Source organism: Camelus ferus, chromosome 19, assembly GCF_009834535.1.
Source record: "Camelus ferus isolate YT-003-E chromosome 19, BCGSAC_Cfer_1.0, whole genome shotgun sequence".
Classification (NCBI taxonomy): Eukaryota; Metazoa; Chordata; class Mammalia; order Artiodactyla; family Camelidae; genus Camelus; species Camelus ferus.
Window position 1 is genome coordinate 33096332 of NC_045714.1, and position 27058 is coordinate 33123389.

At 49.1% G+C, this 27058-nt stretch overlaps 3 protein-coding genes and 1 non-coding gene across 16 annotated transcripts in view; 3 read left to right on the plus strand and 1 right to left on the minus strand.

Annotated features, from left to right (window-relative positions):
- Positions 1-2609: 2609 nt before the first annotated feature.
- Positions 2610-12505, plus strand: LZTS3 (leucine zipper tumor suppressor family member 3). 8 transcript variants are annotated; one of them, XM_032461946.1, is made up of 5 exons: positions 2610-2748; positions 7150-7312; positions 7915-8385; positions 8725-9591; positions 9929-12505. In XM_032461946.1, the coding sequence occupies exons 2-5, from the start codon at positions 7241-7243 to the stop codon at positions 10625-10627; spliced, it is 2109 nt and encodes a 702-aa protein (XP_032317837.1). In that variant the 5' UTR covers positions 2610-2748; positions 7150-7240; the 3' UTR covers positions 10628-12505. The 8 variants fall into 8 exon arrangements, with proteins under 8 accessions (XP_032317837.1, XP_032317844.1, XP_032317839.1 ...); XM_032461948.1 differs by having other exon boundaries at positions 2626-2748; positions 7150-7375; XM_032461947.1 differs by lacking the exon at positions 2610-2748 and adding an exon at positions 2766-6870.
- A 1769-nt stretch (positions 12506-14274) lies between these two features.
- UBOX5 (U-box domain containing 5) overlaps positions 14275-27058 on the plus strand; it is a 31787-nt gene continuing 19003 nt past the window's right edge. For 2 of the 4 annotated variants that reach the window (XM_032461954.1, XM_032461956.1), the window contains exons 1-2: positions 14349-14374; positions 16497-16603. The gene's annotated coding sequence lies outside the window, so the exon portion shown is untranslated. Of the gene's footprint in view, positions 14375-16496; positions 16604-22002; positions 22135-27058 lie in introns of those variants that run through there. The other 2 variants (XM_006187113.3, XM_032461955.1) reach the window with 2 other exon arrangements.
- Positions 14283-24255, plus strand: FASTKD5 (FAST kinase domains 5). 3 transcript variants are annotated; one of them, XM_032461944.1, is made up of 3 exons: positions 14340-14374; positions 16497-16603; positions 21518-24255. In XM_032461944.1, exon 3 carries the CDS (start codon positions 21555-21557, stop codon positions 23997-23999), a length of 2445 nt encoding a protein of 814 aa, XP_032317835.1. In that variant the 5' UTR covers positions 14340-14374; positions 16497-16603; positions 21518-21554; the 3' UTR covers positions 24000-24255. The 3 variants fall into 3 exon arrangements, with proteins under 3 accessions (XP_014416751.1, XP_032317835.1, XP_032317836.1); XM_014561265.2 differs by lacking the exon at positions 16497-16603 and having other exon boundaries at positions 14283-14374; XM_032461945.1 differs by lacking the exon at positions 14340-14374 and having other exon boundaries at positions 16501-16603; positions 21481-24255.
- LOC116658050 lies at positions 20416-20522 on the minus strand. The gene has a single exon (XR_004313253.1). It is a non-coding gene; the product is annotated as a U6 spliceosomal RNA (small nuclear RNA).

Consider the following 27058-nt stretch of genomic DNA (forward strand, 5'->3'; position numbering starts at 1 on the left):
TGGCATCTATTGTGATTATTGTTTTTGCTCATTTAACACACTCATGGATTATTAATTTCATATGTAATAATACTTTATTTCCTTGAGTTGTATTTAGGAATTTTTCTCCTCCCTGAGCTGATAAGTATGATTGGTTTGCAGTTTTCCTTTTTATGCTACCTTTATTGGGAATTGATGTAAAGGGAATTGTGGCTTCATAAAATGAAAGAGCATTTTAACTTTTCTAGACTCTGATACAGATTTACAGGGTGAGGAATTAGATGTTCACTGAAAGTTTGAGAGAAATTCTTCCATTAAACCTTCTGGGCCTAGAACCTTTTTTGGACATATTTCTTGGATAATATTTTCAACATCTTTCTTATTTTTGTAGTTTTATTTCCCAGAAAATAGTCCACAGTATCAAGGTTTTCATATGCATTAGAACAGAGTCAGATATGCTATTCTCCTCTTATTTTCCTGATGTTCTTAAGATGCAAAACCACATTGAACTATAAAAAGAGATTAAGTTGAGATCAAGACTAGGTGGGGTGGAAATTGGCTAAAATGAAAGGAAAATAAAACAAACAGGATTAAATATCTTATTAGAGAAAACAGAATATCTCTGAGTCTGAAGAAAATTAAGTCCATGATAATTTAAAAAAAAAAAAGCAAACTTGAGTAAGGATGCAGAGAAAAGGGACAAAGAGATTTTAATTGACAGTGGTTGTCCAATGTGATCATTCCAGGGGAGGGAAAAAAAAAACAAAAAAACCCCACCAACTCAAACCAATCTGTTCACAGAACAGACAGGAACATATTAGAAGAAAACTTCTTAGCTGAAAAGAAGACCTTTTTTAATTTCTGGAAAATTAATAGAAAAATGCCCATACTGAGATTTATACTAGTAAAATGACTTTTGAAGGTAAAGAAAAATCCCAACAAGCACCAAGCAAATTGCTTGCCTAAATCAGACCAGCCCACTTTTCTACCTTTTTTGTGTGTGAGATATAATTGACATATAACAATAGATTAGTTTCAGGTATACTTGCAACCATTTTAAGATTCAAGACAATGGGATAAGAGCAAAAGAGTCTTGAGGGGAAGATTTTGAGACTCAAGAATTCTACAAATAGTTAGGCCACCATTTGTGTAAAGACAGTTGAAAGGCATTACCTAGGGCAAAGACTTAGAGAAACATATCATTTGGAGTCCTCCCTGAAATCACAGATGCGTCTAAATGAGGAATAGGAAAAATCAGAACATAAAAAACTGGCAGCGACACTGTTACCAGTTAAACAAAGGGTTGGCAAAAGTAAAAAACACTGATTGAAAAAGAGGATTTTGTGGCTTAAAAAAAGTGTAAATAAAAGCTGGGTCTATCATTCTGGATTAAGTGGACAAGTGTAAGTATGTGTGAGGGCAGCAGATCAAGAGATGGAAAGGCACATTAAGTTTCTCATTACATAAGGAGGAACATAAAAATGAATGATTTGTCATTGGCTTGAATTATTTGTGAAATATAAACTGCATTTTTATTTGATAAACATAAAGGTAACAACCAGGAGAATTATAAACAGGCTCTCTGCCTTCCAATAGAAGATAAAAGCAAATATAGAACAATTCAGAAAACGAATTAGCCAGAAATAAAAACTATAAAATAGGATAACAGATGACCAAACAATGGGTTAAACAACAGCCGGAGTGTAGACGCTGCAGTTTTTAGGACAGACCCTTTGTGCCTCCAGGCTTTTGCTAATGCTGAACCCTAGGCCTGGCTTGTTTGCCTGCCCTATTCAAGGCTAAGGCCTCAGTTCTAGCCAGACTTTTTCCTCCGGGCAGTCCTCCTGGACCACCCGGGGCAGAATGAGCACTCCTCTCACAGACTCCGCAAGCACGTGCGAAGAGGTGATCCGAGACGAACCACCTCGCTCCCTCCCACCCCGAGGGGTCGGGCATCGTGCCAGGTTCGGGCCACAGGGTGAAGCACTCAAACCCTGATCGATTGTAATGTATGTCTTTCCCCTCGTCTCTCGCCCATTCCCTCGGACGGTGACCCTCCGGGAGAAGCAAGTTTCAAACTGGCACCGACTGCTGACGGATGCAGTGAAGGACCCTCGAAGCCTCCCACACGCCCGCCTGCTTGTCCCCGCGCCCTGAGTAGGGGGTCTTTCCTCCGCGGTGCCGGATCAACCTGAGGTTTGCCCCGCCCCCGCTGTTGCAGATTTGCAGGTCTCAAGGCGTCCGCTGGGAGGCCGCGTCCGGAAGAGCAAGAGCAGGAGAGGAATGGGGCTCGGGGTACCGCGTCTAAAGTCCCTTCCCCAAACCAGAGGGGCTCCTCCCTGTCGCCAAAGATGTGGGGTTCAAGGAGGGCTCTGTCCCACTGGATTTGTCGAAGAGAGACTGGGGCTGAGCCCAAAGGTATTGGGGGTTAAAAGGCAGGCGATGAGCAGAAGGGCTCAGGGTAGACTGGTGGCGCCCTGGGATGAATGAAGTAGAAGTGTCCCACACGCCAGCCGCGACGCAGCGAAGGGGTTAAGGCACTGCGCCCCGCCCCAGCCCCGGGATTGGTGGCCCCGGGGGGCGTGGCCGGAGGGCGGGCCCGCGTTTGCCGCAGCCGCGGGTGGGCGGGGCCCTGGCGGGCAGCGGGAGGGGCGGGGAGAGGAGCCGGGCCCGCGCCTAGCGCCCCGCCGGGCGGGCTTCGGGCTGCGCCAACGAGCCGGGCCGGTGGCGCCCGCGCCGAAGACCCAGCACCGGACCCTGAGGCAGCGAGTAAGTGAGGCAGGCCCACTGCAGCGCCCCTCCCGGCTCCAACCTGTCTCCGTGCCCGCTGCACCGCGAGGCTCGTGGACCCGGAGCTGGGGAGGGGGCGCGTCCCGCTGCTGGGGTCCCGGGGGTGAGGGGAGTGGAGATGAGGCCGATGATGTCATGGATGCTTCGCAGGGCCTCGGGGAAGGTGGAGGCCGGAGGGGGTGCGGCCCGGATTATGTCACCTCTTCCCTCTGCGCCCCGCCCCCCCGGGCCACACGCGTTGCTGGGGAGCGCTGGGAGGTGCGGGAGGGATTTCTCCCACCGCAGAGACCCCCCGACCCCCACCCCGGGCACCTCCTCGCAATGACCTGTGGCCAGGGTCTCTATCTGTTGGCGCTGCGGGCCGTGGGCTGCTGGTGATGGCGAACACCCGCCCCCCCCCTCAATCCCCCGTGCGGAGGCTCGTGTGTGCGCGCGTGTGTGTGCTCGCGGTGTGTGTGGGGGCCCTGTCAGCCCCCTCAGTCCTGAAACACGGGCTTCATCAGAGCCAGGATCTAGGGGATGGGCCCCTTCCCCTTTGTCGCCAAGGGAAGATGAATCTCCCCTCACACATCCCACCAAGAAGTTCTGGAGACCTCTGCACCCCCAAAAGCCCTACAGTGCCCCCAATACCTTTTCTCAGTCCTTCCCGAAAGTCCTTCCTGATTTTCCTGGCCGGATTCGTTACCTCTTTGCATTGGTCATAACTACCATTCCCACACGCATTCTCTCTGCATCTCCTCAGTGCCAGGGCCCAGAGACCCCCAATACTGCCTTCTGTTCCCCCTAGTCCCAGGGAAGCCTCAAAATGAAATCTCTCTGGAGTAGCCTGAGCTAAGTGCTCCCAAACCCCTTCCCCTCAGGGGAGATCAGGGATGCTGTCCTGGGAGGCAGCATTTGGATTGCTCCTTGAAGGATGCAGGATGGCACAGAGAGCTGAGAAGAGATTTTGTGTGTGAAGTGGAGAGGGGCTCAGGTCAGGGGAAATAGGATGAGCAGCAAGAGATACCTTTAGGGCCCTGCTGCAAGCTCTGCTCTGGTTCTGAGGGCTGAGAGGAATGTTAGGCATTTACCCATAATACATTCACTTCTTAAAATTCCTGTAAGGTAGGTGTGAGAACCCGAGGTGGAATAACCTGCATGCAGTTCCACCCCTAATCAGTTGAGCTGGGATTTACACTTGGAGCTGATGCCTCCATAACTCTGCCTACTGCACTTGGCACTGCTCATGGAAGAATTTGAGCAAAGCAGGACAAGATTGGCTTTGCCCTTTATAGAGTCCATGGCAGTTGAATGGGGGAGGGAATGGAGGGCAAGAAAGGCCAGTGAGGAGCGCCCAGCAAGGATGTTAGCAGGAGGGGCTGCTGAGATCTTCAAGGGATGAATGGGCTGAGCTTGGGGCCTCTGAGACCCCCAAGAGAATGGTGGAGCATTACTAGCTTTGGGAGGGACATAGGTAGGGAGGGGCTGGGTGGTCACTGTGGGTTAGAGGGACCTGCCCATGTAACCCCCAGGTTTTGTCTAGTTGGCCCCTTTGTTAATACTCATTAATACTGTTTGTAATGTCCCAGGCACTGAGGGTTGATAGTACAGAGACAGAGATAGAATAGGGCAACAGGCTGACATCCCAGGTTGCTGACCTGATGCCATGAGGCTGTCTTTGCAGACCATACTCAGCTACCTGGCCTAGTTCAGGACCCTGACTCACAGATGAAGCTCAAACCCTTCCCCTGGGCTCAGTTTCTGTCCATCTGGGAAACATGTGCTCCTCCTTATCTTGCCAGCTCCTGGCTGGGGTTTTGAGGAATGAAGCTGTAGCAGCCCAAACTTGGGAGAGGCAAGGGGCAGGGAATGCTTGCATGCGGTTGACCACAACAGGTTAGAATTATGTCAAGAAGCTCTTTGGGGGGCGAGGCTCCAGGGAGAACTGCAGTGTGTTGGTAGTCAAGGTGTCCCCAGGTGTACCACAGGGATAGGAGGGTCAGAAAACAGTTCTGGGACCTCATTTCCATCCGTCCAGGACTCAGGCATCCAGGTCTGGCTGGGGACCACACACACTCCAGGGAAACAGTGGGTCAGAGTGGCATATGATCAGCCCCAACCTATGGTCAGATTCTCCTTTCCTAGATCTCCAAAAAGGTAGTACTGCATGTTTGTACTGCACTTTACAGTTTACAAAGCACCTTCCCAAACATTGTCACTCTCACAATCATTATGATCACTTCTAGGTTTGCTTCTGCCCACACTCAGGCTTCTGGCACAGCCCCCTTGCCAGATCTCTAATCTCAATATTGACGCCTTCCTTCAGCATTTCAACATACTCAGGTTGCTACCATGTTTAATTCTAAAATTAGAAAAGAGCCCTTGGATCCCAAACCACCTTAAATTATTGCCCTCTCTGGCCTTCTCTTTTAGCAGGGAACTCTATCATCTTTCCCGCCAGACCCTCCCTACTACTCCTGTAGTCTGGCTCTGCCTTGCACCACTTTTCTGAAATCATTCTGTCATAGATACCAGTGATGTTTCCACTTGCCAAATTCAGGGTACCCTCTCTAATCGCAGTTTTACCTGGCCCCCTTTTTAACAACAGGAGCTATCTCCCATCATAGTCTTCTTGAAGCCCACCTCATCATAGTCTTCAGGGCCTACCTTCTCCTGGCTTCTTCCTGCTCCCACACTGCCACCCAGGCTTCTGGGGCTCTGCCACCCTAGCTACATGCTGGGCCCCACCCATACCACCCTTGAATGCTCATGATTCCAGTCTCTTTCCATCCAGTATGTGAAAGATATCTTTCTCTAGTCTTCCTCAGAACATCTGTTTCTCCCAAACATTCTCCTCCTGTCACGCTAAGGGTGTCACACACACCCTGGTGCCCTGGTCCAGATCCTCCCTTGCCCCACCCCGGAACCCCATCTATATGAAGTTTTGTCAGTTCTTCTTCCCAAACCCTTCCCAGATCTTCCCACTGGTTTTAAGCCTCAGGCCACTCACCTCCTTCCTCCCAGTCCCCAGTGGCTCCCTACACTGCATCCAGAGATGGCAAGAGAAAGGAGTCATGCTTAGGGTGGGAGGGGGATATCTGGGCTGGAGTATGAGGGGAGTGGAGACAGATCAGGGCCAGGGTGAGTCACTACAGGCACCTAGGCCATCAGACGTAAGGAGGCATTCACTCACAGGGTCCTGCACTTAAGTTGCACCCTAGGTGCCTCTCTTGCCTCATCTTAAGTCTCAGCCTTATGGGACACATGGGACAGATTGGCTTAAGGGAGGAAGGTAGTAAAGTACTGTTCTCCACACCTGGGGGCCAGATGCTGAGAGAATGGAATTTACAAAGGCAGTGTGGACTGGTTTCGTGGTGAGTTACCTAGGGCTGTAATTCTAGGTGTGGTGGCCAGAAGACTCCTGAAGGGCAAGAGTTTTGTCAGGCTTCCCTGGTCTGGAACCTGACAGGACAAACACAGCATTAGAATTGGGTAGAAGACAGTGTGAGGAGTGCACAGGGGCCAAGAGCTGCCACCTGTACCCCTTCACCTTGGTAGAGAAGGAGGGCTCCCTGTCTGGTTTCTGGTGGGAGCAGGGTTTAACCTGCCTGAAGGGCGCCCCCTGCCATCTCTGGCACACGTATTTGAGCATCTCCACTCACGGCCGGCACTGCCTGCTGCCCCTGCCCGGTTGGATTATGAGGATCTCTGGGGCAGGTGTTCCCAGGTGCGGGCTTGAAACAAAGGAACCAGGAAGCAGGGCCTTCCTGAGCACAGGTAACCCGAGGCCCTGCTCCCCCTGCTCCTGTGGGCCTGCCTTGGGGGAGGGGGGACGCACGTCCACAGAAGTACTCAGAGGAATTCACGGTGAACTGAGCAGGATCAAGGTCCACAAGGAGCAGGGGGAGGGAAGTAATCCAGGAAGTCTTCCTGGCGGCAGTGAATTCTTTGAGGGGTTCTGCCTGCGCGGAATCCTCCAGGGCGCTGCTGGACGCGGAGGCCCCGCCCCGCCCCGCCCACCTGTCGGAACCGCAGGCCCGGAGGGAGGCACGGCCGGCGCTCGCAGCGGGCGGCGCTGCGTCCTCTGCCCTGGCCTCAGCCAGACCCCGGGCCTCTACCGAGGTACTGACCATGGGGAGGGGGCCCTCTCGTGCCAGGCTCCCGTGCGGCCGTGTTGGGAAGACCTCCGGGAGGGCCCCCTTGCCACGCGCTGCAGCCGCGGTCCCCGGCTCTCCGCGGGGGGGCGGGGCGCGCCTGTGGTGGCCCAGATGCGCGCGGCCGCCGCAGCCCCCGCTCACCTTACCCACTAAACCCGCGTACCCTTCCGCGCCCGCCGCCTTGGGGGGTGCCTGGCACGCGACAGCTCTGCGAGGTAGGTCCTTCATTCCTCCCATTTCGCAGAGGAGAAAACTGCAGTCCGGGATGGCTCAGTCGGCCCGTCCAAAGTCGCGCAGCTGGTTCGGGCCGAGCCCCGACAGCGAGAGTGAGGCACATGGCCCCTGCAGACCGGGCCTCGGAGGGTCCCAGGCTTGAGGACCTGTCGGCCCCTCACTCCCTTGGAAAGGCAAGGAGAGGATCCTGCGCTGGTAGTGAGCCTCCACTTCTGCCCTTGACTGCAACACCGTAGGTTAGGGGGCCGGGAAGGACTCTCATCCACAATTTTTTGATAGGGGTGGGTTTCTCTCCCTCCCTTAACTTCTGAGATTCCCTATTGGATTCAGATACTGCTGTCCCTTTCCAGCCCCATTTCCCCAGCCCATGAGGTTGGGATCTAGGGGCCCAGACCCAGAGTAAAGAACCCCTAAGTTATGGGGGTTGCAGTGAAGAGTTGAGGAGGGGTCACTGAGTCTGGGAGGCTCATTGAGGGGGTGGGTTTGAGGTGGGAGCTGAAGAGTGGAATACTGAGCTGAGCAAAGTTAGGAGGGTAGGTGCATGGCCCCTAGGAGTTGGCCTTTGTCGGTTGTGCGACAGGCGTCCCCTATTACCAAGCTATCACTATTTCCCCAGCCCCATTCCTTCACCTTGAATGTTTGGGAACTCTTGTACCCACTGTAAAGAAGGGGACACTGAGGGGCAGGGTGCAGATGGTGCCGAGTCTGACTTGGCTGGGGTGGTGTGAGTGGGGTTGGGGCTGACCTATCTCTGCCTTCCCACCTGTGCCCACAGTGCCCCCCTGGCTTAGTCATGGCGAAGCTGGAGACACTGCCTGTGCGCGCTGACCCAGGGCGGGATCCCCTCCTGGCCTTTGCCCCTCGGCCCTCTGAGCTCGGACCCCCAGACCCTCGCCTGGCCATGGGCAGTGTGGGCAGTGGGGTGGCCCACACCCAGGAGTTCGCCATGAAGAGTGTGGGCACCCGCACAGGGGGTGGGGGCAGCCAAGGCAGTTTCCCTGGCCCCCGTGGCAGTGGGGCCAGCAGGGAGAGGCCGGGCCGCTACCCCTCAGAGGACAAGGCCCTCGCCAACTCACTCTACCTCAACGGCGAGCTGCGGGGCAGTGACCACACAGATGTGTGCGGCAATGTGGTGGGCAGCAGTGGTGGCAGCAGCAGCAGCGGCGGCAGCGACAAGGCCCCACCACAGTATCGTGAGCCTAGCCATCCGCCCAAGCTCCTGGCCACCTCTGGCAAGCTAGACCAGGTCAGTCCCCAGGGCCTTTTTCTGGGGATGGGAGGCAGCCCAGAGAGGAGGTTGAAGTGAGCCTTTTTGGATGTTAGGTTGTAGGGGCTGGGATAGCAGCTGGGCTGGGGAGCCTTGGGGGCTAAATCCAGTTGGTGGGTCTAGGGCAGAGACCCAGCTGTAGGGAGGCGGGTGGTGGGTGTAAGGTGAAGACCCAACCAGGAGGGACACCCAGGATGGAGATGGGGGCAGGGGGAGGTGGAAGGTGGGGCCCAACAAGCCTAGGCCCAAGGGAAGAGACTGGGGCCAAGGCTAAAGCCCCATCCCGGTGCCCACTTCCCCTTCCTTGCTTTTATGCAGTGCTCGGAGCCACTAGTTCGGCCTTCGGCCTTCAAGCCCGTTGTACCCAAGAACTTCCACTCCATGCAGAACTTGTGTCCCCCGCAGACCAACGGGACCCCTGAGGGACGACAGGGCCCTGGTGGCCTCAAGGGTGGACTGGACAAGTCTCGGACCATGACCCCAGCGGGCGGGGGTGGGGGCGGCCTCTCAGACTCAGGCCGGAACTCACTCACAAGCCTGCCCACCTACAGCTCCAGCTATAGCCAGCACCTGGCGCCCCTCAGTGCCTCCACCAGCCACATCAACCGCATCGGCACTGCCAGCTATGGTAGTAGCAGTGGTGGTGGTAGCAGCGGCGGTGGGTCAGGCTACCAGGATCTGGCGACCTCCGACAGTGGGCGGGCCTCCAGCAAAAGCGGGTCATCCTCATCCATGGGGCGGCCAGGCCACCTGGGATCGGGGGAGGGCGGAGGTGGAGGCCTGCCATTTGCGGCCTGCTCACCACCCTCGCCCAGTGCTCTGATCCAGGAGCTAGAGGAGCGGCTGTGGGAGAAGGAGCAGGAGGTGGCAGCTCTGCGGCGTAGCCTGGAGCAGAGTGAGGCGGCGGTGGCCCAGGTGCTGGAGGAGCGTCAGAAGGCCTGGGAGCGCGAGCTGGCTGAGCTGCGGCAGGGCTGCAGCGGGAAGCTGCAGCAGGTGGCCCGGCGCGCCCAGCGTGCCCAGCAAGGCCTACAGCTGCAGGTGCTGCGGCTGCAGCAGGACAAGAAGCAGCTGCAGGAGGAGGCAGCCCGGCTGATGCGGCAACGGGAAGAGCTGGAGGACAAGGTGGCCGCCTGCCAGAAGGAACAGGCTGACTTCCTGCCCCGGATGGAAGAAACTAAGTGGGAGGTGCGGGCTGGGGGCTTGGCTGTCATTTGTGTTCCCTTCCTTCTGTCTCTGGAGAAACCGGAGCAGCAGCTCACAGCTGTCACAAAGGGAGTGAAGGGAGTGGTGGGACCAACTAGGAGTGTCTTTGAGGACCAGAGCTGTCCCTGGGCTGTGTGAGATTAGCCATGCCTGTCCCGAGCCTGAGGAGGGGGCCCATGTGTCATTTCTGCTCTAATGAGGAGCTGACCCTGAGCCCTGGGGCAGCTTGGTGCCACTGGGGCTGGATATGGGGGCTGGGTTGGGGGTGAGCAGAGCTCTGCCTTCATCCTGACTTCTCTTCTCACTGGACCCTGCCCAGGTATGCCAGAAGGCTGGGGAGATATCCCTACTGAAGCAGCAGCTGAAGGACTCGCAGGCGGACGTGTCCCAGAAGCTGAGTGAAATTGTGGGGTTGCGCTCGCAGCTGCGGGAGGGCCGGGCCTCGCTGCGGGAGAAGGAAGAGCAGCTGCTCAGCCTGAGGGACTCCTTCAGCAGCAAACAGGCTAGTCTGGAGCTGGGTGAGGGCGAGCTGCCCTCTGCCTGCCTCAAGCCGGCGCTGACCCCAGTGGACCCGGCCGAGCCACAGGATGCACTGGCCACCTGCGAAAGCGACGAGGCCAAGATGCGACGTCAGGCCGGGGTGGCTGCTGCCACCTCCTTGGCTTCCTTGGACGGGGAGGCTGATGCTGGGGGGGAGAGTGGGACACGGGCCCTGCGGCGGGAGGTGGGGCGGCTGCAGGCTGAGCTGGCAGCTGAGCGGCGAGCCCGGGAGCGCCAGGGTGCCAGCTTCGCAGAGGAGCGCCGCGTGTGGCTGGAGGAGAAGGAGAAGGTCATCGAGTACCAGAAGCAGCTGCAGCTGAGTTATGTGGAGATGTACCAGCGCAACCAGCAGCTGGAGCGGCGGCTGCGAGAGCGTGGGGCCGCAGGAGGTGCCAGCACGCCTACACCCCAACATGGGGAGGAGAAAAAAGCCTGGACCCCCTCCCGCCTTGAGCGCATTGAGTCCACAGAAATCTGATCCCCTACCTGGGTGTGTGGCCTTTTGACCAATACTCTGTCAAAGGCCAGAGTCCCCAATATCCCCTCCCTGCCATCTCTTTTCCCCATGTGCCCTGTTTCCCCAGACCAAAGAGGTTCTCAAAGCAGCTGTGACCAGGACCCCCCCCCCCCACTGGGTGCCTCCCAGCTCTACCACTGCCCCTCTGGGCAGCCAGCTCCACCCTCCTCCCAAGGAGGAGATGGGACAAGGCAGAGTGAGTGGGAATGAGGGGCCCAGGCAGCAGGGGAGACCATGCTCCCTTTCTTGGCCCTCTCTTGTTGGAGAGGTAGCAGGCCTAGGTGCCCAGCCCCTTGGTGGCTCTGGGCTGCTACTGGTGGCCACCCTGTGTCCAGAGGTGTTCTCTGTGCCCATCTCCTAGGCCATGTAGCCTGAAGGGGCTCGCGTGGGGTCTGCTAAAGGTGACAGACCTTGGGCTCATGGCCTCTCCCCTTTCTGCACTTTTCTCCCGCCCTTGGGCAGATTGGCAGGACAAGTGGGAGCAGATGGCCTGCCTGTGGTTGAGAGGGCTACCTGCCCAGCCCCTCCCTCCCCAAGGTCTCTTGGGCTCAGGCCTCAGAGCCTGGCCTGGTCCTGAGTGTGTGTCCATGTGTGTGTGTTGGAGGGGAGGGCTGGGGCTGCAGGCTCAGTGCCCAGGGAAGATCTGCCCTCCTGTTCTTGGGAAGGGTCACCTGGAGGCTTCTTAGCTCTACCCTCACCACTCTGGCCAGGATCCACAAGACGACAGCCCCATCTGCTTGGCTGACCCCACACCCAGGGCCACTGTCCGGCTCTAACTACAGCTATTAAGTGCTACCTGCCTCTCAGGCACTCCCCTCACCCAGTTTCTGAGGTCATATGAGTGTCTGTGATGTCTTCCTGTGTCTTCCCCAACTTGATTCCCTCAGCTTCCTTCTGCTTTCATGCTCAGCCTACTGCTTTCATGCTCAGAACATCATTGTCCTAGGCCATCTCTTCCCCCAAACCTCACCTTTTCTTCCGGTAGAAAATTTTGCTTGATCTTTGGTGCATTGCCCACTTCCAAGCTCCACTGGGCCCAAGCCTGAGCCTGAGGCCCTTGTTTTGGGGGGTGGGGAGATGGCTATGATTGCTCTTGAAGAGCAAGGCTGAATGGAGAGGAACAGTGTCTCCTGGGTGTCAGGGGCCTAAGGTAGCCCAGTGTTTGACCAGGGCAGGCCTGGTATGGCCACCAGTGGGGGTTGGGACAGCCAATGTCACTTCCTCCTGTTGTGGCCCTCTCAGAGTCCATCTCCCCAAGATAAGAAGGGAAAGGCAAATTTCTAACACACCAGCAATAAAAATCGGAGGAGGCTTGGCCTTCAGCCCTTGTATTTCTCTCTTTTGACTCTCTCCCTCCCACCCCTATTCTGGGTTTGTGGGGCAGGGTGGAGGGAGCTGGCAACTACTGTGAGCAATCCCCCGACCACTGACCAGCCTCCTCACATGACTGGTGACTGTTTCACGAGCTGTGCATCCCCCACAAAAACAGGAGTGCCCCTCTGTGTGGCCTCTGTCCTTCTGCACAGCCCCTTCTGGTGGCCCTCACCAGATCTCTGAACTGGGTTGGGGGCTGACCTGGCAATCACTGCCCATTCCACTCACCCTTCACAGCACCTGCCCCAGAACCTGGGCCTGGGCCAGAGGGGCAGGGGGAAGAGAAGGCATTAGTAGGAAAAAAAAAAAATAGAAAAAAATATGAACAGACTCAGCTTTGGGACTTCCAACGACAAAAGAAATTATATATAAATATATATAAATATATATCTCTACCATATGTGATGGAAAGACTTCGTTCTCTTTTCCCAAAGAAATAAAATGGAGAAAGCCTCTTGAGTGGCATTCTTTTGGTCTGCTTGTGTCTTTGCACGTGTGGGAGGTGAGGCCTGGGTAAGGGGGGGGTGTGTGGAGGGCAAAGCTGGAGTAAACATTTCCCAGAGGAGGCATGAAACGAGGTGCTCACTGGGCCGTGCCAGGAGGTTGGCCCAAAGCCCAGGCTCCTCCACGTTGCCCAAGAGGAGTAGTGGTTCCACTTTTCTGCCCAATAGGGCTTTCTCTTCAGTTCAGACTGTCACCAAAAGGGTTTCAAGTTAGTTCCAGCTTAGAATCTGGACACCAGACTTACCCTTCTGGCAAGTGATACGGGACAACTAGATACAGCCTGCAGTGTCCTGAGCCACTGTAAAGCGATTAGCTGATGTCTGAGGGCAGAACACGTAGACCGTGAAGGCTGAGAACCAACTTGTAATTAGTGGTGCGCCCCCAAAGGCAGAAGGGACCCAAGTGTGCTTCATGCAGTTAGCTGTCCTTTATGATAATTCCATTGGCCATCCTAACAGCCCCCCAATGAAGAAAACCTGATTTACAGGAACTCAAGAGAGTAGTTTATTTTTCCTCACCTGACAAAAAGTCTGGACATAGGCATCATAAGTGTCATAGAGGTTGGATCATCAAGGACCTAGACTTTTCATCCTTCTGCTCTCCCATCCTTAGCATCTTGTCTTCGCCATGCCACAAGGTGGCTGCCACAGCTCCCTGAAGTGATTGAGGCAGCAGCACATGAAGAAGGTAAAAGCTTTCCCAGAAACTTCATGGTTCCCTTTAAATTTTATTGGCCAGAATTGAGTCACATGTTCTTCCCACTTCAAGGAAGGCTGGGAAATGGAGTATTTGGCAAAGAGGAATGGGATTGTTATGGCTGCCTAGAAGCAATTCTAGTTCATTTCCTGGACTCTTTCTGGCTTCTGCTGGAAAGGGCAGAGTCATAATTAGGCACTAACAGTATTTGCCCTGGAATGGCCTGAATGAGAGAATTCTCTCTGAGAAGCAGTATCAGTGGTCTAGGGCCTCAAATGCTCACCCCCAGGCAAACAGTGCCCTCCACAGAGAGCAGGAGATGGGATGCCAGGCTTGCCCCTCCTTGCAGTGAAGTGTCCTCCCTACATTGGTTTTGTCTCCCCGACAAGATGATGCCCTGGAGGGAGCACCATTTCTCAGGTCCCCCTCACAGCCCTTAGGATGGGTTGACCAGCAGCCGAGGCACGGACAAGGAATGACGACCCTGATCAGCAGCCTACAATGCCCCCAGGAACAGTCTGGGGCCAAGTCCTCCTGGAAACTCTCAAGAGCCTCTTCCTTGCCTAGTTGCCCATACCTACTCAGTGGGATCCCCTCTACTTGAGAAGGTGCAGGATCACCCTGGCTCACCTGCCGTAGCTCTGGCCTCCTCACCAGCTCCTCAGATCCATTTCTCCTAACAGCCTCGTCTTTCCATCACTAATTCTCCTCCTGAGAGCACTTTGTAGACACATCTCTATTGTAAATGCATGATTACCTCATTGAACAGATGAGGAATTAGGCTTAGAGAATTTCTTCCGCAAGACCATAAAACCCTGAGTGGCAGTCTGAGGTTCGAACCTGTGTCTAGGCAATTCAATGACTTCCAGAGCCGTCCATCCACGGCGGTGTTTCCCCTCTGCAGGTCCTAGACTCCTCCCAGCTCCTCAGCAACGTCCTCTTGTGGAGAATGTCCTTGGAAAACCCTGATAGCATTTTTTGAACCTCGGCCGCACCCGTCACTCGCGCAGCAGCCGGAAGTAGCGAGTACTTGGCCGGAAGTGAGGCTGTGAGGCCGGGGGTGTAGCCGGAGAAGTCCCGGTAGCTCTCGGGAGTGGGGTCTGGTGTTGCGGCGCCCGCGCTCGCCAGGCTCAGGTGAGTGGCGGCGGCCGGGGAGGGGGTCGCGGCAGCCGCTCCCTGCGATCCTGGGCCTTGGCTCGCGCCTCCCGCCCTCTTGGCCTGCCCTGGGCCGGCGCGAGCCGAGGCCGGGCTCCGGGCTTCCGGGCCTGGGCTGTGGGCAGCTTTCGCAGGCCCGGCCCTAGGAAGAACCTCGGCGACCCGGAGTTTTGTGACCTTGGGCAAGCGGCTTACCTGAACATTGATTTTTTCGTCTGTGAGATGAAGATAATAACTATTTGCCTCACAGTGCTGTGGGTGAGAAGGTAGTGAGATATTATGCCGCTCCTCTGATCACACGTCAGTATGCATGCGAATCACTTAGGGGTCTGGAGATTCTGTACGTCTGGCTTGGGGCCTGAGATTCTGCGTTCACACTAGCTTCCAGTGAGGCTGATGCCGCTGCTCCGCAGGCTACACTGTGAGCAGCAGGGCCCTGCGGTGTTTTGTGTAGTACCTCGGACAGGTTGAGTTTTCGGTAAATATCAGTACAATATGTATGTACCCTTTTCCAATTTTTTTTTTTTTACACTGTCTGGTTGCACAAGCCTAAAGGTCCTACTGATGTCCCTCCCCCTTTTTTCTCTCCAGGGATAAGAAAGATAATTGCTCTTTCTTTTTCCGTGCAAATCATGACACAGCTCTTCTGTCTCAGAGAGCTTTGGGCCCTCTTCATACCAGTTAACGTTCATTGGCCTCCTCAGATGATGCTTCATTGCCCACTCACTGTAGACCCTTGGACAGTGCTCTGTCCTGTGGAGCTGAAGCCAAGGGCTTTAGCACCGACATGGCTAATGTTTTGTGCTGTAGTCATTTATTGTTACTGGAATCTGAATTTATGTTTTTTGCACTGTGCTCACACTTTGTGGGTAGTAAGAACAGTCGCCTTTCCAGAACTAGATTGTAGGGCTCTCTGCTCTAAGTGGTCTTGGGCAAGCTCTGGCATGAATTTGCTGCTGCCTGGTAGACCAGGATAAAATATAAAGACTTTGTGCTGCATGATACAGCTGAGAAAGTGAGGCCTTTGGTAGTTATGTAGGTCTAATTTATCAGTGTGGCTTTCTTCCCCATTCATTGGTTTAGTTTTTTTCTGGTTTCCAACAAGGCCGTGTCATTCATCAAGCAAATAAGTCAAATTTGATTTCAAAGAATTTTGAGATTCCCCCTTCACTTGTCTGAAATACTATACTGTGTGGCCTTGTGAATCTAGGAAAGCAAATAAAACCAAATGTTTGGTTGTGCTAACAGTGATATGTACATGGACTGTTTATTTGGAAATTTTTTCACATGACTGTGGGTGCAGATACTTCTCTTTACCTGTCTGGATTTTGTCAGCCCTCCAGTAGTCCCATTTAGGTGGGCTGAGAGGACATGAGTGTCTATTCTCTTATATCCAGAGGAAACCCTCTGAGAGGAGTGGCTCTAACAGAATCATCTGTGGGGCCTTCTCAGACTGTATCTACCCAGGCCCTTCTTGCTGTTCTGATAGAGGAATAGCAGAGTTAGAAGAAGAAGAGAGAGCTATATAAGCTAAAAAACAAGCAAACAAACAAACTTTTACAGATGATTGTGATGTGCTCTTTTCTCTCCCTAAGTGTGGAAAGTAAAAGGAAGTGGATGGGATAGGCTGTTAGACTTGATTTTGGTTTGACTTAGCTCTGTGTGTGATACTTATCTTGACCTAAACACCTTTGCACTAGTGCTTTACCTTCAAGTACCTCTCTTGCAGGTTGTGCTTCTATGTGGAAACAGAAGCACAGAAGAGGAGAGTCTAGCCCAGTTAGCATCCACGTTAATGGCTAAAGGTTCTTACTGTCAGTCTCTAAGCCTTCACCAGGGGCTTTCAAGGTTTGTAGACTCTCAGCAGGAGACTCCATCCAGGGCCTGGAGAAAGTTAGTTTTTTGTTTTCTTAATTCTCAGGACTGTTCAACACATTATTTGCTAAGCAAAAATTGGGTTTGAAGAATCCATTTGTGGCAATTTTATCAGGACATAAGCTAGTTAAATTTTTCCAGCAAAAGAATCAAATCAGAATTAAGGGATGAGATCTGTTAACTGGTAAATTAAATATGCTGAGGGTGTCATATACTTGGTCTACAGTTAGCATGGCTGCCTCCTCCGCCTGGCTCCCCTCTTCTAACTTCTGGACTGTAGTTTAAAACGAAGCTGATCTGCCTTGTTCAGACCTGTACCTGGAAGGTGGAAAGGTAAGATTCCTCGCTTTTGCTAAGTCACATCATTCAAGGGTTGTTTGGGCAATGCCTTTCAGAACAGCCATGGTCTAGTGGTCTTTGAGGCTCCACTTTGGTTCTTGAGGACCCCTAAAGAGGAAATGGGAAGGAGGGTGTACTTGGAGCCTTAAACTAGGAAAGGAGCTTTATAAAATGATGTTCACATGTCTTTGAACCTTTAGAGAGGGCATCAGGAGTTGTCAGTTGGGCATCTCATAGTGTTCTTTCCAGCTTTCTCATGGATTCTATGGGAGTCATTAAGTAAGGAAAAACTAACTCTCAGCTGTGTTTTTCTCCATCTGGGCAAAACACCCTGATCCCCTCTTTTGTAGTGCCTTTTTCCCCAGTCTTCTGCTTTATTGGTTCTGTATTTACCTTGTGTTTCTTCCCTTTCCTCTGCACAGTACTCAAGACCCAGCTTCTGAAGTGGTTATATTTCAGACCTATATATGTAAGATCTGGTGCCTATACAGTTATTCTAAAAGTTGCGTGGTGAAAAAGTAGCTACTGTTTGCCGTTTGCAGTTTGGCTCTGCATGGCTCTAAGATTCTTTATTTTGTCATCACTTCTGTTACTGGGCATCCATGAAGAGGTTCTACAGACAGTAGGAAGTACTTGCACTAGGAATAACTTTTCAACATTTTCCTTGAGTATTTATTAATTTTTAATATTTTATTTATTTTTCTTTGCCAGGGAAGATAATTAGATTTATTTATTTAGTTAGTTTTTCAATGGAGGTACTGGGGATTGAACCCAGGACCTCATTCATGCTAAGTTCCTGCTCTGCCACTGAGCTCTTCCCCACCTTTCTATCCTTGACTATTTAGGTTGTTTTCTCTGTTCACTTATTGTCTTCTTGACGAATATCTTAATTTCCTGTTAGACTATGCATTTTGTAAATTTTTTTTAAGTTACACACGTACATGGTTTACATAGTTAAATAGTTTGACAGATCTTATAACACTGAATTTAATTCCCTTTCTTTTCTCCCTCCATTTTTGTTACACAGAGGCACTTTTCAGCTATTTGTCTGTTCCTTTTGGCAGTCATTGGTGTATTTTAAATAGCATGTTTGTGTTGCTGTTTCTTGATTTCTAGGGTATATCTATGTCTATGAAATCTTTTGGTTTCTTTGTTATGGGCTTTGATGCTCTAGGTCTCTTGTATCATTACTCTATCTCCCCCTACCCCACTGCCCCCCCTTCATCCTCCCAATATAGTTTGCTCATAGTTTTTGGATAGGCTGGTATTCAAAGTTTATATTGATAAGATTATATAAGTATTTATAGCTGAACAGAAAGTGTAAAATGATGACATTTTCTCTCTTGTACAACTTTTTTGTTTTCTCTGGAGTTAATAATTTTTGTTACTGTTGTTATTGGCTTGGTTTTATGTCTCTATTACTTGTTCATCCTCAGATTATACATCAGAAATGTAAATCTTCTCTGCTAGGTAATATCCATCCCTTCCAGCATGAACTAGTTGCTCTTTACATCTGCTCACAGCTGTAGTCCTGGCATCTTCCTTCATCATTATCGTGGGATTTCCCTTTACTTCTCTTCTATGTTGAACTAAATTTTGGATCACATGTCTCTTCTGCTAACCTTCAATTGTGATAGTTCTCTTTACCTAAATACGATGGCATCTTGTAACCTCATTCCTTCATGTAGGTAAACGTTGGTCTTTGAGGTCTTCCTTTGATTCTTCTTGTAAGTAGTATGTACTAACCATAGTGATAGCTAGGATTCTACACTGTCAGAGGTATGAGGGGCTTTTGAGCTGACCTGTTTTAACCCTCCAGCCTTCCTGGCACCTAGAAACCCTATAGATTGTTCAGGGTCCTCTCCATTCCCCTGTCTGTAATCTGACTCTTTCTTGTCTCTCCAGTACACTAGAAATGTGGGTTTTGGAATCAGATGATCTTTGATGTCAAACACCATTCTGTCCTTTGGCTGTGTAATCTTCAGCGGGTTTCTTAATCTTGTAAAGTCTCTTTTTCCTTGTTAACAATTTGGAGATAATAAAGCCTACCTTACAAAAAGGTTGTAAGGATTGGAACTGATGCAGATAAAACAGCTCATTCGAGGCTTGGCACAGAGGAGGCCCTAAGACAATTGTAGCTCCTGTTATTTCCATCTTGAGACTTAGCGTGTATTTTTTGTTTGTTTGTTTTTCTTTGTGAGGGGGAGGTAATTAGGTTTATTCATTTATTTACTTATTTTAAGGGAAGTACTGAGAATTGAACCCAGGACTTTGTGTGTGCTAAGCACACACTCTACCACTGAGCTATACCCTCCCCCTGGGACTTAGACTGTATTTTTGCAAATCAAAAAGAGCCACATCAATTCAAAACACTGGATGTATGCCAGTCAAACTTTGATGTTCCAGGAAATGGTTCTTTTTTTCATTTTTGGACCATGTACAGTAATCTCATTAAGTACTCTTAGGTAGTATTAATTGAAGTAATTTAAATTATTTAGTATGCTTTTAAAATTATTTATAAAAGTTTTTGTTAAATTAATCCATACACTCTTCTGTTTAACAGTTTTAACCCCAATAAAAAGGAGAAAAAAGTTAATTTATCAGAGGTTTAGCAGGAAGTCTCCCAACAAGGAAGCTGTATAGTTATTTTCTTTTTATGTAAGTGTATTTTAAGTGATGGCACTTGTGTTCTGTTTGTTCCACTGAATATTTGTATGTGCTTTCCATGTGTTGATGCCTGACACACACTTATTCTGTAAACCAGCCTCCTCCCTCTAGATGGACATTGGGTTATTTTCAATTTTTTGCTATTGTAAAAGAGTATTTTGTCTTTTTTTTTTTTAAGTTATTTTTTCAGATCTAGTTCCCGAGATGAGATGAAGGACTTTAAACAATTGCTTTAGTTGTATATTGTGGGGGACTAAATTTAGATTCCAGGTTCCAATTCTGGGTTCCAGCTTGGTACCCTTAAAAGCCCTGTTCTGTCAGCTGAAGAGTTCCATTACTTGCTCTCTCCTTGGTTCCCACCATGCCTGTGCTGCAGTATTAATTGAGATCCCTCATGACTGTTTTCAGGCATAAATCTTTAATTATCATCTAAATATTAAAGAAAAAATAATTACAGTACTGTTTTCCTGATGTTTTCTAATTTTTAAAAAGCTGACCATCTGCATTCATAGAAGTAAGCTAATAGTCTATAGCAGACTTATCCTTTAAAGGGCCAGATAGTAAATATTTTATGCTTTGAAGGCCATATATTCTCTGCCAAAATTACTCAGTTCTGCTCTTGTAGCAAGAAAGTAGCCATAGACAGTATTTAACTAATGGCCTGGCTATGTTCTGATAAAACTTAGATTTAGGCTCTGGGCCATAGTTTGCAGACACCTAATCTATAGCATCTGGACCCACAGGTTGAAACTTGGTAGGCAGAATGGTCCACAGGCCACAGTAAACAATCAAATGTATAAAGATTTGGTATGAAAGAATTCTACTCTGGTTCACAGAGAAATTAGAACATACATTCCTGCCATCCACAGAAACCTGTGTAGCTGGGCTGCCCGAAAAATGCCACTGGCCTGCCCTATAGTCCCCTGGTTCTTATGCTGTGGGCTCTGGAAGGAAGAGACTGATAGGGGAGTTGGTTAGGCATTTCACAAAGTCATCCTGGTACCCTCAGAGCCCTCATGGGCTTTTCTGCAGCAGGAGCCCTGTCTAGTCCATGTCTTGGAAGCTTAGGGCTCCCTGGGTTTTGCGTGTCAGGCTTTGCCATTTCTTTGTTTGTTTGTTTGTTTGGACAGTTTTTATTAAAAAACATGCAACATTTCACACATTTGCATGTCATTCTTGCACAGAGGCCATGCTAATCTTCTCTGTATTGTTCCAATTTTAGTATATGTGCTGCCAAAGCGAGCACAGGCTTTGGCAATTCTCAAGGAGAAGGAAAGACAGTAAACATTTGGAGAAAGCAGGAGTACAGCAGAGTCATTTCCATAGCCTCTCATGGTTTCTGCTGTGGGACAAAAATGGGACTTGTGCTGCTCACAGGCAGGATAGTCAACACCTTATTGACTGGACGCATTGCTAATCCGCCTCCTCCAGTGGAAAGCTATGCTGCTGTACCCTGGTTTGCCAGCAGGGCAGTCGCATGAATTGGTACTCCCTGAGCTTAGTTTTTGAGGTGCTCTTTGATTCCCACCAGTGAATTAACAGTGAACAGGTCCTAGGCCTTCTGCCCTCCGCTACCCAAATGAGTGAGTTTTTGAGTTAACTTCCCAAGTGCATGACTACTCTGCAGTAGTGATTCGGACTCTTAGAGGCCTGGAGAGGAGAAAAGGCATCTTCTGAAAGGTACAGGAGCAGCATTAGAACAACAAAACTCTGTAATCACAAGTTTTGTATTTTAGGAATAGGGAGGGCTATTGTGGGTATAATTAATTAAACTTTACACCAAATCCCACTTTTTACTCTTGCTGTTAGCACGGAGCTTTTACCAACTTTCTTATTCTCCAAGTGTGCTCTTTATGTGTTGATTTCAAAGAGATGGAATAGGTTGCTCACTTTTGTTTGCAGCTTTCTTTTTGGAAACCTGCTTTCCTCCTTCCTGTTAGATGTTAGTGGAGCAACTGTCTCTTTTCTAACCATAAAGGAAGTCTCCAGAGGACAGAGGAAATTCAGACTGAGGGCCAGTCCAAAGAACTGCCCAGTAGTACCCCAGGTTTGAGGTTTTCTGTGCCTTTATGCAAGGCAGATGGGGTTTATCCTTGATGTATGCTATCTTGTGGTTTGCACATTCACTGGCATTGAACTTACTTAAGTGGACAGCAGTGTAGTTTTAATCCATTCTTAATGTGTAAATTTTGGTATTGTAATAGGTGGAAGCCACTTATTCTTCGTCTACCCTTTTTTCAGTATCTGGCACCAATTCTGGCCCAGTCATTTGTGATCCATGGCTCTTGTGATATGCCGAAGATTTCCAGGGAGTTTCTGTGGAATGCCTTCCTGTCCAGCTCTAATCAAGCACCATATAAACAAGAAATTGCTTGATCAAACCTGTGAGGACTGTGTTCTAACTGCTAAAATGATCAATACTGACACCAGAATGGCAGCCAATCTCAAGCTATTAAAACCTTTAGGATATCAAGCATTTTGCAGTCCTTTTGCCTGCAGTGCGACCCGAAGTGTGGCATGTTGGAGTATGGGAAGCTGCACATGGCACAAGAGACAGGACCTTCCAGAAAAAAGCCTCTGCCATCCTGCCAAAAAAGTTAACATTTATAACACCTCCACTTCTTGGAGGATCCTGACGACTAGCAGTACCTTCCTGGGTTTGGAATTCAGCAGGGCTTCTGCCTCTAAGGTCAGCACATTGAAGCCAGGATCACCCAGGGCCATGAGAGTTAATGAAGAGGATGTGGAAGCTTTTGATTCCTTTGAAGACCCCCGAGTTTTTCTACAGCTAAGACCAGAATACCAGCTTCACAGCTATAATAGATCTGAGACTTGCCAGCCCCTGTCTGTTTCAGAAGGTGAACTAATTTTGCACAAAGTTACAGTTTATCAAGATAATCTTCAGCCTCAAACTATTGTTGATTATTTCTGTAAGCTGAGTTCTTTGCCTGCGGAGCAGCATCCTGTTTTGCTGTCCAGTGCCAGCTTTGCTCTGCTCTGCCAGCTGAGTGTGAAAAACATACAGCTCTTTGATGCCCCAGATCTGATCAGTATTTTGAAAGCCTTTGTCAGTTTACGAATCCCTCATTCCCATTCAATGCTAGATGTGTTTGAAACCAAATTTTGCCATAAGGTGTGGGAGATGAGTCTGGATCAACTTCTCTTGGTGGCTGACCTCTGGCGGTGCTTGGGCCGCAGAGTACCTCGTTTTTTAAAAATCTTTTTCAGTTATCTGAACTTGCACTGGAAAGATCTATCCTTGTCCCAGCTGATTCACTTAATTTACATTATAGGTGAAAGTCGTCAGGTACCCCAGGACCTAATGCAAAAACTAGAATCATTGATCCTCAAGTATATAGATTTGATCAATGTAGAGGAGTTTGGTACAATTTGTTTGGGATTTTTTAAATCAAGTAGTGGTCTTTCTGAATTTGTCATGCGGAAAATTGGAGACTTGGCTTGTGCTGACATGCATGATCTGAGTAGTTATGCCTTAGTGAATATTCTTAAAATGTTCCGTTTCACTCATGTGGATCACGTAAATTTCATGAAGCAATTTGGACAGATTGCTCCTCAGCGAATTCCTTCCCTGGGAGTTCAGGGTGTCATGCACCTGACTCTTGCCTGCTCGGCCTTACACATCCTGGATGAAGGCATAATGAATGCTGTGGCTGCGTCTTTGCCTCCTAGGGTAGCATACTGTCGAAGTAAAGATGTTGCCAAGATTCTGTGGTCATTTGGAACTCTGAATTATAAGCCACCCAATACAGAAGAGTTTTATTCTAGCCTGATAAATGAGATTCACAGAAAGATGCCTGAGTTCAATCGATACCCAGAACACCTGCTCACATGCCTGCTGGGCCTGGCATTTTCTGAGTACTTTCCAGCAGACCTCATAGATTTTGCTTTGAGTCCAGAGTTTGTTAAGTTGGCTCAGGAAAAAAGTAAGTTTGAAGTCACTAAGGAGCTATATACTCTTGATGGTACAGTTGGCATTGAATGTCCAGATTACAGAGGCAGTCGTCTTAGCTCTCATCTTCAGCAAGAGGGGTTGGAAATGGTGTGGAATTTAGCAAGGAAGGATATGGACTCAAAGCCTGAATTCCTAGAGGCTCTCTTTTTACTTGAGACCATGTTGGGTGGGCCCCAGTACATCAAACACCATATGATTTTGCCTCATACTCGATCTTCTGATTTAGAGGTTCAGCTTGATGTTAATATGAAGCCATTACCATTTAACAGAGAAGCTACATCCGTTGAAGATGAGACCAAATTAAGGCTTAAGCATGTGGGAGTCAGCCTTACAGATGATTTGATGAATCAGCTACTAAAAGGGAAATCAAGAGGACATTTCCAGGGGGAAACTGTGTCAGACACTGGGCGGCAGCCCATGAAATCAGAGGAGAAGTTGGCCATACCTGTGGCGGACCCCCTTTGCAATGTGGCACACAGATTGGGGGCCATGGAGATGGCTGATCTGTGCCCCCCAGCTTGCATGCAGGCCCCACAAGTGAAGCTGGCTATTCAGTTGACAAACAAGAACCAGTATTGCTATGGTTCCAGGAATCTGCTCGGGCTGCACAATATGAAGAGGCGACAGCTGAATCAGCTTGGGTACCGTGTGGTCGAGTTATCCCACTGGGAATGGCTACCACTACTGAAACGGACTCGCTTTGAAAAGCTGGCGTTCCTTCATGAGAAAGTGTTCACCTCTGCTCTCTAAAGAGCCTTCAGGTCCAGTTCTACTCATAAGTGCTGTGGATGTGCACTGTGCCAGGTGCTGCGAAACAGTTATAAAAGCCCGAATGTAGGTTTGCTAATAAAATCATCTGTTGAGGAGACTTAGTTGTGTTCTTGTCTGTGGCAGATGGAAGCTAGTGTATGTTACTGTGAATTAATTATAACCTAGTCCAGTTGTATAAGGTGCTGCTAATTTGTGCAGATAAATAATAAACATCTTAAAATGTCTTATGATCAAGTAATTCCAGTCTCATTTTTCTCTCTCTTTACTGGCCTTACCTCATGGTTATTTTGAATTTTTAGGATAAAAGTGTAGTCAGGAATTGTCCAAAGTCCATTTTTAAAAAATGGTTTTCATATACTTTGTTTTAAGATAAGAATCTTTACAACTTCACTTAAATTTCAGTTTTCCCCCCCTGCATGTTTTTTTCATACTCTTTGAAATTAAGTCCTTCTCATTGTCTCTTAGATTTGATTGGTTATCCTTAGTTGCTGGTTCTTCCTTTTTTAAAGAGCCATTTGAGAATTAGCGTAATATATTCCTCTTAGCCTCCTCTTCTGCATTTCTACTTCTCTTTCATAACTTACCCTCGCCCCTCCCCCTGACCAAAGCCCCAAGAATATTTTCTTCCTAAAGTGGACCTAGAAGAGTAGAATTATATGAATACCTTTTGGGCCAGTGGTTCCCAAATTTGATGATCAGGCAGAATGGTTTTCATGGCTAGTAGCTCAGATGAGAAGGAGGTGTATTACTTCCCATAATAGGAAGTCTAGTGGGCTTCAGCTTTGGTTGTATTAGAGCCACAAGCATAAGAAGACTGAATATATGTAAGTAAGTTAATACAGGTAACTTTTTCAAACACTTGGGGTCTATGAGGTCTTGGGGCCATGGGGTCAAATGAGAATTTGTTTTAAAACCAGTCCCTCCCATCATTAAACTCACTTCCCCATCTATGCTAAGTAAAACAGTATCCAATTGGCCTTTGATTGTGCTCTGTCAGCTTTAGCTTCATTTTCCTCACTTTCCTCAGCAGTATCAGAAATTATTCTTTACTTACTGGTTTCCCTGTTGGAAGATAGCCCTTTGAAATAACTTTGTCTAGAATTTATCTCCAGTGTCCAGAATGGGTCCTAGGACATAGATAATGTTTAGTGAGTGTGGTCTGGAAATTCAGAGTGGTTAGGCATTGCTGGAGAGAGTTAAGAGTGGAAGGAAGGCAGAGGGTGTGGGGCCAGAGACAGAGAGAGTATCTGGGTCACGGAAGCCTTACGGCCTTGCCAAAGAGCCCCAGTTTACAGAAGCTAGAGTGCTTCTAAAGTGTTCTAAGTCAGGGAGTAATTGGACAGATTCATGTTTTAGAAATTTTAAATAAAAAGGATAGAACTAGATTGAGGTATAGGCTTGTATGAGATAATTCAGAGAGAATATTTCACAGATGTGTGCAAGAGCTTATGTGAGAGACAGTGAGGGCCAAAACCAGGGGAATGGAAAGTTTAAATTCTGAAGGTGTTTGGAAGGGGGAAAAGAGACAAGACGAATCTGCCCTGGTCATGCTGATACGGGCTTCTAGGGAGAAAGCTCCAGGCTGGGGTCTCAAGTGGGCATGAGGTCAGGTGGCAGAACCATAAGTGTGAAGTTTCCTGGGACAGGTGGAAAGGAGGTCATTGCAGGTAGGGAGGGGAGACGATGACCAAGAGTAGAATACCAGCATTTATAGGGAGGGCAGAGCAAAGGGATTCAGTGATAAAGGCGGAAAAAGAACAGATAATCAGACTTAGGAAAATATAGTGGCATAGAAGTACGTCTGGTCTCCCTAAGACCCCTTTCACTAGAAGGATTCGCAGAAGCTGTACTCCTAGTTATGGTTTATTATAGTGAAACGATATGTGCTAAAATCAGCAGAAGAAAAAGGCACATAGTGTAGAATCTAGGAGAGACCAGACACAAGCTTTCAGTTGTCCTTTTCCAGTGGAGTTACGTGGACAGCTCTTAATTCATCCCAGCAGTGCTGTTTGCCAACATGTACAGATACTGACAGTCAGAGAAGCTCCCCTGAGCCTGATGTGCAGGATTTTTATTCGGGGTCAGTCACATAGGCGTGAAATGCCCACATGGCTGACCTTAGTAACTCAGTCCCCAGCCCCTCCAGAGGCCCAACTGATGCATCATGGCCCAGGGCTCCCACTATAAATCACATTGTTAGTGTGAACTGTCTGGTGTGGCCCACGATCCTAGGTGTATATGAAACAATCTTATCAGGCAGAATGTTCCAAAGGCTTAGAGGTTATCTCCCGTGAACTGGTGAAGGGCCAGTTTCTTTGGAATGTGCAGGACTTTTAACACCGCAAACCTGCTAAGAGAAACTTTCACTGCACAGAAGCCAAAGGGAAAGAGTATTTCAAAAAGGAGAGGGTTTGTATAGTCAGTTGCTAGGGAGAGAACAATTAAGGCAAGAACTGAAAAATCTGTCAGTTTAGCAACTTGGATATCATTGATGACCTTAATAGCAGTTTGAATCAATTTGTCAGAGCAAAAGCCACATTGCACATGTGTTCGATAAATGAGAGTTAAGGAATGGATTGCAAATACTGAGACAATTCCTCAAGAACCTTTGAAGGGAAGGGGAAATGAGCAGGATTAAAATGGGACTAGGATTGCCAGATAAAACATAGTATGTCCAGTTAAATTTGAATTTCAAACAAGTAATGAATAATGTTTTGTGGTAAAGTACACATGAAATTGGCCATTTTAAACCAAGTGTACAATTCCGTAATACTTAGTATATTGATAGTTTTGTGTAATCAATCATCACTGTCTAGTTCCAGAACATTTTCTTCACCCACCCCAGAAGGGAACTCCATACCCATTAAGCCATCACTCTGTATTTCCCCCTTCCCCACACGCTGGCAGCCACTAATCTTTCTTTCTCTATGGATTTGCATATATGGATATTTCATATAAATGGAATTGTACAATTTGTGGCTTTCTGTGTCTGGCTTCTTTTACTTAGCATAATGTTTTCAAGGTTCATCCATGTTATA